Source organism: Glycine soja, chromosome 13 (assembly GCF_004193775.1).
Source record: "Glycine soja cultivar W05 chromosome 13, ASM419377v2, whole genome shotgun sequence".
NCBI lineage: Eukaryota > Viridiplantae > Streptophyta > Magnoliopsida > Fabales > Fabaceae > Glycine > Glycine soja.
The window spans coordinates 15,193,641-15,203,574 of record NC_041014.1 but is presented as its reverse complement, the minus strand read 5'-3'; the positions used below and the strand labels follow the sequence as shown (position 1 = coordinate 15,203,574).

Below are 9,934 nucleotides of genomic sequence, written 5' to 3'. Positions count from 1 at the left end.
GAAAAATGAGATAAAAATATCAAATTTTATTATTTGTTTAAGAAGATAAATAGAAAGGAAGGAAAATAATTTTTGTGGGACCTGTAAAAAAGTACTTTTTTAAGTTTGAGTAAAATGATTTAAAGCATTTTATTTCTTGTGGACCTATTAATAAATATTGGTTTTATTTTTTGTTTTAATTTCTTTTAAAAAAATTAATAATTTTTAAAACATAAAAATATCTAATTTTATGTTAAAGCAACCGTAACGTAAAAAAGTTGTTTTTAATTGGTATAAAATATTTTTAAATAACATATTTATTTCTTTTTATTTTCTTTTCCACTCATTTAAATAAGTAGGAAAACAATTCTCCAGTTTTTCTTTTTATTTCGATCAATTTAAATAAAATATCTTTTTTACTTTACTTCTTTTTGTATCTTTTTTTTTCGTTTTTATTTCTTTTCTATCCATGTCACTCCTGATTATAATAAAACGTTGAAGTGAAACTTATGTATAGCAAGATCACATATACTATAAATTCAAAATAAGTTAAGTTTTGGAGTATTTTAATTCGAGTTAAGAATATATAAATATTTTCTCATTTTACAATTTTTTAAGAGTTAAATCTATAATTATATTAATAAGTTGTTGATCTAAGGAGCATTGGACTCGCTATTTAAACAAAAAATTTGTATTCAAATTTTATAAATAAAAAAATGTAATTAAAAGAGTTTTTTATACTAAAAGTGACTAGTTAATTTTTTTAATAAAAGTTAATTATTAACGAAACCAGTGGATATTATACATTGTTATGATGACAAAAGAATTTTGTAAATACCAAAAAATAAAAATCTGTAATCAAGATGTACATTAAATTAAATTAAAAAATAAATATAACTCACATATCTATTTTAGAGACACTCAATTAGTATATATTTTTTTCATGAAATTGAGGATAGTTGACTTGACGCAAGGACGGACCTATACTTCATTTTTTTGGTAGAACCTATTCTTTATAATGTGATAGTACTTATCATCACTTAATTTTAAAATATTTTACTTCTATTTTATGAACGAACTTTTGTTTTTGGTATATATAAGTATCTTTCACTAAAATTAATCCTTCTTAAATTTGATAGGATCATTGTGAGTAGATATGAATTAATTTCTGCTTAAACTATTTTGTCCATTATGTTAACTTTTTTTATAATCGTTTTCATATAAATAGAGATACTTTAATTTTATTAAAGAGAATTTTAAAATCTGCCGGTGGCTTACACGTTAATAACAGTCTAGTCGAAAAGGATTTTCACTCATGTTTGCTCCTTTTAAACATTTTTTAAAGGAATAAAGTATGAAAACGAAATAACCAGGGATTTTCCTTATCATTGAGCGGAATTGTGAGAGAAAAGCATTGACTTTTCCTGTGTGGTTTGGAAAATCCTTACTTAATAACCTAAAAAAAAACTTACTCACTTTAAACATTTTGAAGAATAAAAATTATGAAAAAGAAAAAGAAAGAGATTAGAGATTAGAGATTTTCTTTATAGTTTATCGGTTGGTCTTGATTATATTGTATGGCTATTGGCTACTAATCAATACGAGTGAACACATGTAGGGACTCGATTGTGCATTGCTCTCAAAAAAGAGGATAAGGTTCCAGCTAGGTTTTTTTTTTTAAAAAAAAAAAAAAATTCAATTTGGCATTTTTCTTTGGCACCTTCTTCTTTAACGAGCCTTTTTTTATTTATTTCTATTTAACAAACTCAAGGTCCTAATCAAAGTGAGGTCGACTTTATTTCATTTCAGTCTTTCACTTCCTATTTCTTTACTCACGTAAATACATTTTATAATTTCATATTAAAAAGGAACCTTATCTTATGTTAGCTTTTTTTTTTTTTTTTCTTAACAAACAAAGAAAGAAATCTTATTAGATATACTTCAATCGTAGCACAAGGAGTGCCTAATTGATATGAAACATGCTTTACAATATTTTATCTGAGTCATTCAATTTCTATTAGACGTGTGGCTTTGAATTTTTTAAGGGCTGAGATCGCGCACTAACATCTATCCACCGTAGTCTGCAGCATTAACATTGTTTAGATAATACATGTTTAAAAAATTAAAGTATATATACAGATAAAAATCATAAAATTATTTACAAATAATATCTTAAAGAAATTATCCTTCAGTCTTTATTTATTTTACATTCCTTCTTTCTTTCTTTCTTTCTCTCTCTTAAATTTAGTTTTCATCACCTACTTGTAGAATTACTTAAAATTAAACTTTATCATTTTTTATAGGCAATAATTGTCATCAATAATATTATTAAAACTGTTTGGTTCTGTCACATATTGGTTGGTCAATTTTTTGAATTTTATTTATTTATTTTATTTAATTACTCAATTTGTTATTCATTTTTTTACTGGTTTTTTTTTCAAAATCCGTATAATGTACGGATTTTAATGCTAGTTATTAAAAAAAATTCAAAGGTGATTCTTTTTAAAGATTATTTTAAACTATAGTAAAATATGTAGAGTCATTTAACTATGATGTAAGATTGTAAATCCAACTAATAGGAAATAAGAAACTCAAGATGAAATACATAAATTATCCATTGAAAATGTTTTTATGCATAAAATAATATGTTGTTTATTAATTTAATATGACTATGTATAAAAATAATTTAAAATTTAATTCATATAGCAATATTATGTAACCTTTGGTGTGAAAATAATACAATCTTCACACTTTCTCATACAAAATATATATTCTAATGTGAATTTATATATAATTGAAAATACAAAATTATTTTTGACACTTATCTAAATTATATTTAATATTCAAAACTAACTATAATAAAATGAATTCCGAATTAAACAGATTCTTAATAATTTGACAGTGTAATATATTCATTTTCATTTTCGTATTTTGTATTTGATTGCTTTTTTAACCTTTAATCTTAATTTTAATAATAGATGAGAAATGGTACGGTAAAATATTAAATCACATTATTGCATTCAACTAAGGTAACGAGAGAGAGGCTAGATCCTTGGTTTATATTTTCTCTTAGATATGTTTTTGTCATGAGAGAAGTGTTAGACAAAGAGAATGGAGAGAAAGGTGTGGGGGAATTAATTGTTTAGGGTGCAAGCCTATAAATAGGAAAAGGTTAGACAAGTTGCCATGATTGTTGAGAGTGTAAGGGAAGTTAGGAAAAGGTTAGATAAGTTAACTTGCCTAACTCCCCAAACACTCTCAACAACCATGGCGACTTGCTAAACCTTTACTTATTTATAGGCTTGCACCCCAAACAATTTACTCACACCTTTCTTTCCATTCTCTACGTGCCTCTCTTTTCCTAGCACCTCTTTCATGCCAAACAAGTATCTAAAAGAAAATATACAACAAGAAACTAGCCTTACCCTCCACTTACCTCAATTGCATGCAGCAACAAGGGAAGAGGAGAAGGTGAGTGCTTTCAGGCTTCTATCCCTTGGGAAGCTTTCAACAATGGAGTTAGGGGTGTGTTTTGTGAGTAAGAAGATGTAAAAGAAAGATAGTGATGTGAAGGAGGTGTTGGGAAGAGGGAGGCACATAGAGAATGGAGAGAAAGAAGTTAGGAAATTGTTTAGGGTGTAAGCCTATAAATAGGAAAAGGTTAGGCAAGTTACCATGGTTGTTGAGAGTGTTAGGGGAGTTAGGAAAGTTAGACAATTTAGGTAAGTTAGGCAAGTTACGTTAGGTTGCTTAATTTATCTAACTCACCTAACACTCCTAATAACCATGACAAATTTCCAAACCTTTCTTCTATTTATAGGCTTGCACCCCAAACAATTAACTAACGCCTTTCACTCTATTATCTATGTGCCTCCCTCAGCCCAACACCTCCCTTATACCACTTTCTTTCTTTTCTCATATTACTCACAAAATACACCTCTAACTTGATTGTTGAAAGCCTCAAAAACTTCCTTCTTTCATTTGTAACCAGGCCAAGGGCTAAAAGTGTTGAAAGTATTCACCTTCTCCTCTGATCTTGTTGTTATGTGGAACTAAGGTAAGTGGGGAATGAGTTTAGTTCCTTGTGATATATTTTCTTTTAGGGATTGTTGATGTTCATATTTTATTTCCAGTTGCACTTTGACTCCGACAAGATGTAATGAACAATGTTCTTTTAATGAAAATTTGAATTGATTCAACCCTATGTTCTACTGAAGTCCTGTGCAAAATTTGCAATACTTCGACAATGTATCACTCATATACATTCATGGTTATTTTTTCTTTTCACATTGGTTGCATTGCTTATTGCATTCTTTCCTTGAAATCAAAATTGTAATCATTGTAATCAAAAGGAAAGAACGTGCTTTATGACGCCTTTACCGAACACGTGCCAAAGCTAGAGTGATGAGTGAAATAGAAGAGGTACAGGAATAGATGAAGACCAACATGGATGCCATGAAAGAGCAAATGACCACAATGATAGAAGCCATGATGAGTATGAGAAGAATTCCACTTTTCTTTTTCAAAAAGTCACTTCTAATGGCGTCTTTGTGGATTATGGGGTGTTCATTCTCATAAGTGGGGAACCAACTACTAATAGTTTCATAATCTAGTTTAGGACGGTAAGAACCTGCAAAACAAATGTTTTTAGAGTTCAAAGAAGATGGGAGTAATACCTGGGTTTCCCACACCTTCCTACATTCTTCTTCATGCCCCAAAATGAGAATTAACTCAAGGCCTTTGTCCATCTTCGTCATCATCACTATAGGTGTCGGAATTGGGGTGCTTCTCTCAATGTTAGTAAAAGCATCCTGGTTTGTGGATGTATTAAGTTAAGAAGAAGTCACCATTGATGGAAATAGAGAAGATTACGAAGGAGATTTCTTAAGGGGGAAAAAGACGAAGGTTTGTAAGTTAGGGATTACAAAGAAGAAGTTGTAGAAGTATAGCTGAGACATTTGGTTTATATATATAAGGTTTAATAGGTTAAAAGAATTCATATTTGGATAAATTAAATATATTTTAAACCAATGATATGGTGTTAATATGACACATTAATAGGGTAGACAATTATAGCCGTAAAAAAAGGGTAATCATGCTTGTGTTGGTTAGCGTGAAAATAACAACTATGATTGTATTATGTTCTCTAGAACATTTAATGATATAAAATGCTTTAATTAGGTAAGATATGATTATCATCTCGGGACAACTGTTAAAAAAATATTATATTTTCGAAAGATAATACTTGAACAGACTATTTTTTTGGGGCATTTATTACCTTTGTTATGTAAAATTTGTCTAAGTTACGAAACTTATGTGTAGTATCGATGAACTTGTCTTGAGAGAAACAGGAGAAACAAAAGAGTACATTTAAAAGTGATCAAAGTGTGAACTAAAATTCGAGAAGTTAAATGTGTCATCGAAAGGATCTATTTTGATCAAAATTGACGGTTTCGATGACTTCATTAAGGCACGTGGGATTGGAAAGCGCTCAAAAGCAAAGTCTTTTCAAAAAGCAAAAATATCAGTTGACGCGGTTATGAAGAAGTTACATCAAGACATCAAATAACATTATATCTATGTATTTAAAAATATTGGTGTGCACGTGTCGAAATCATAAAATTCGATCGTTAGTATTAGAAGTTTGTAGATAAGACCTCTCACTGCCAATTTTCAGTGGATTGAATCGTATTACTTACCTACTCAAACATCGACAATGCCTCACATCGAAATTGGTTACTGATTCAAAAAGTCATTGTGTATGTATTCATTCTCACCTTTTGTGAATTTATGTGTCTTTACTTTACTGTATCTTTCTAAACCTTTCACTTTTACCAATCTTCAATTCTTTTTGAAACTTTTACTTTTTCAATATTTATTTCTGGTTACTATTGAAATTACTATCGAAGTATAATAATTATCGAAATTAACTTTTTAATTGAAAACACTATCATAAATCTACTCATAAATTATCTTATAAACTCTTATATGATACTACTATAATTATCTATGAATATCTTTATTGAAATTACTATTATAATATGTATTAAGTATTAGACAATTCTTTGATAAGTTAAAAATTATGAACTTGCTTATTTGATTAAAAAAAATTTACAATCAAGAATGAATTTTATGTATCATTTTTAAACATTTATTTGTTAATAAAATCATTTAATAAAAATTACTAAGTTATTATAAAAATATATTTCTTTTAAGGAATAAGTACAATTTTCACAATTAACACTTAATCTTGTGACTTTTTTGCTTTGTGGGCTTTTTCAAGCCTTGACCCCATGCGGCCTAGGATCAGGCCAATCCATTTTGATAACTCTTGAAATAAATTTCGTTTTTTACTTGCACTGTTGGTATGTTAGCTATTTTGAACTTGTCTAATAAATAAATTTTTTTCATGAATGATACATAAAATTCAGTCACTTGAAAAACTCAAAAATGTGTCATAAAAAAGGACATAGGTACTTCAATATAAGAGTAGGTGTTTGAATTTGTCACAACTCAGACGCGAAAGTCAACAGATTATGCAGCTGTTTTAGAAGGCTCAATTGCTGTAAAATCCGACCAAGGATCCTCAAAAAACAACATTAACCCTTCAAGCAAAAATTGCTGAAAATGTTAAATTAAAGGAACAATATGCAAAACTGACCCCTGCTGTCAGAGTTGAATATGCAAGGAATAGTAAATCTTAGAAAAAACGGTATATAATACACAAATTTTATTTTATGTGCCACAATCTCATAACTGATAATAACAGCTGGAATTTCACTGTGTAGAAAACAAAATTCCAGAAATACCTGCTGGTAATATATTTCTCACAAACTTTTCCATCTCCAATGGAATACTATTCTTATCAACATTTAATAACCAAGACTACATGTGATACACAATAATACATCCACAACACAAGTATGAACCGACAGCAACAATTATTACACGCATCTTCAGATTATGACAATCTCAATAATATGACAACCTTGAAATCAGAATTGAAATACCTGCTGGTAATATATTTCTTAGCAAGTCCTGGTGTAATCACCGCAATTTTGGTTAGGGCCACCACCGTTTTGAGATGGCAAGCAGCTACGATAACCATTGCTTTCTGGACAATTAACAGCAGCATTGTTGCTATTCCCTGTTTGGCCAGACACAGATTGGCTCACATCATAGAGCATTCTTGCCACATGGGAGCCAAACGAGAACTCTGACTCCAAACTATGACCAATGAGGCAATCCTCTGTAACACAGTTGTTGTTGTTGGCGTTGACTACCTTGTAGTGGATGATCACAAGGATCAGCAGCAGCACAAAGGAGAGACCCTTCTTCATTTTTGTGTTGCCCCTTCTCTGTTTGGAAATTTATTTTCTAGAGACAAAGTGCTGTGTGGTTCAATAGTCAAGCTCGTTGTCATTTTGTACCAATTTGTGTTGCACACTTGCACTAGAATAATGAACGAATCTTCAACAAGTTGAGAGTGAAATTAATGTATAATATATTCTTCTGAGTTCCAACTGCAACCATTTTTTTAAAGTATATACAGAAGAATTTATTCATTTTCAGTATATTGAGATGATTGGATTTACCTTTTAAGGGAAAAGTACCTAAAGTAAGAGTACATTTATCATTAATTCAAAATAGGTTAAGTTTATGGAACATTTTAGTTCAAATAAAAACATATATATTCTTTCTTCCTTTTTAAATTAATCAATTACTAACATCTTCTTTCATTCCTTTTACTTAATTTTAATTGTGGATAAACAAAAGCACAGAATAAAAATTCATATATACTTTTATTCTTTTTTAAGGTAAGTTTCTTTCTTTTGTTACTTCTGTTTAAATATTTTTATATATTTCTTACTATTTAGTATTGAAGATTTTACTCTTTCGTCTCACCTTTAACTATTAAAATGACAAGAAAAATATTTAAAAGAGAGGCTTTACATGAGAAAATATGAAAATATGGAGTTTTACTAATTTATTAAAGCTATGCTTAGTCTTTCTTTTATTTCTCCTTCATACTTTTCATTTATACATTTTTTTCTTTATTAGAGATACCTCTTTATTTCCCTTTTTCCAAACATTTTATCCTTTTTTATATATATTTTTTAAAATTTTATTTGTCTTAGTCTTCTAAGATTGACCTATTTGTCTTAAGATTTATGGTCATTACTGCTTGAAAAGCATGTAGTAAGTGTTTTCCTTAAATGCATAATGTCATTCAATTTGAATATTTGATACTAATTAAAGAAACTCACTAATAAAAACACATGTGGACAAGTAGCTTTAGTTTTTGTTAACGGACAATTGATTGTTTTTAATCTCCAAAGTTGATTTTAGGATTGATACTTTTAAATTTTTATAAATACATTGTTAAATGATGAATCAAAAAGTTAAAAATAAAATAGTCCTTATCCATAAAATGGTATTTCAAAGTAAGTGATTAAGTAAATTTTAATTATTAAGTCTAGCTCAATTGGTTGAATATGGTACATGAATTGTTATAAATTCCTTTACAACATCTTTGATTTTCACAAATATTTTTTTTTACTTACTATTAAAAGTTGGATGCTTAAGAATATATACAGAAAGAGAGAAGTGTTGAGAAAAAAACACATTCATATCTTTATTATTCAAAAATCACACAACAAAAAATAAGAGATAACACTATAAATAAAATAAAAAAAATGTTACAAATTTGTTTAAAGTAGTCCTTACCTCTACATCTGCAACCTCAACCTTAAGTTGTTGTGCTTCAAACTCTCGTCCCTCCATTCACGATTTCCTAGTAACAAGTCTTGTGTAAACCTTTCCTTAATATGACTTTCCTTTCTTACGTAGAGCGGTGAATCCGATGAATAATTCTTCTCATTTTAAGAACATCTATATATAGACATAGTATCATAATCTTAAAAGAGAAAACAAATTTCTAATTTACAAAATATATTTTTAATTCTAAACAATATCTTATAAATAAGACAATATCCTTTTTTTTAAAATTTAAACAATATCTTAAAGGTTTCAAATTACAAATTTAAATTGTTTCCGAATAACATTGTTAATTTTAAAAGTTGAAAATAAAAACAAAAATTTAGAATTATTTTTTAGAACTAAAAACACCATTAGTCTTTTATTTTAATATGGTAAACTTTGATGATCAAACATTATGGTGTACCACAAAATATGTAAATAATAAATAAAAACTATTACGGTGTCCTTTGAACATTTGACTGAGTATACTCCCATTATTGTACATGAAACCGATTGTAGTATTTTTGCACTTCAACTTCTAAGCCAATTTCCTAGTATTTATATATGTGAGAATTTCCTTGTTAGTTAACGTGTTTAAACATGTCGATTTCATTAATTAAATATAGCTTCACAAGTAATTACGTAATTAAGTTGGTCATGGGTCCCTAGCATTATGAAAGTTGCGTGTTAGCAATAGAGACCCAAAGGTTTTATGTTGACAATGTTTATACCTATGATACATCCTCCCAACATGTACGTTGGGGGCATCTAATTGTGCTTTATTTTGTTATTATTTTTCTGACAAAGAAGATGGGTTCAACTGATATCATTGAACATTGTCAACAAAATGGATGAATTTGAAATTTGCTTATGGCATATATGTAAATTGGTAAATGATATGCAAGTATCACCTTAAGTGTATGTTCTTAATAAATGGAACGAACATGTTAAAATCTAAACCGATTTGTTACAACGTAAACTGATTGAAACACTTACTTAACGCACCCCATAACTAAAAATTGTTACCCTAAATTGACGTAAATGCCCTTCACCTCTTCCCTGCTCTCACAATCAGAACTCTACCGTCTGAGAGACCAACTCTAATAACCAGAGACACTCACAACACAAAAGCTAACATTATTGCACAATAATAAAAAAGAACTTCACATAATTCCAAATATTGTGTTCTCACAAA

At 28.7% G+C, this 9,934-nt stretch overlaps 1 protein-coding gene across 1 annotated transcript; it reads right to left on the bottom strand.

Annotated features, from left to right (window-relative positions):
* Positions 1-6,679: 6,679 nt before the first annotated feature.
* LOC114381266 lies at positions 6,680-7,389 on the bottom strand. Its single transcript, XM_028340485.1, has one exon. It carries the CDS (start codon positions 7,317-7,319, stop codon positions 7,008-7,010), a length of 312 nt encoding a protein of 103 aa, XP_028196286.1. The 5' UTR covers positions 7,320-7,389; the 3' UTR covers positions 6,680-7,007.
* Positions 7,390-9,934: the final 2,545 nt, after the last annotated feature.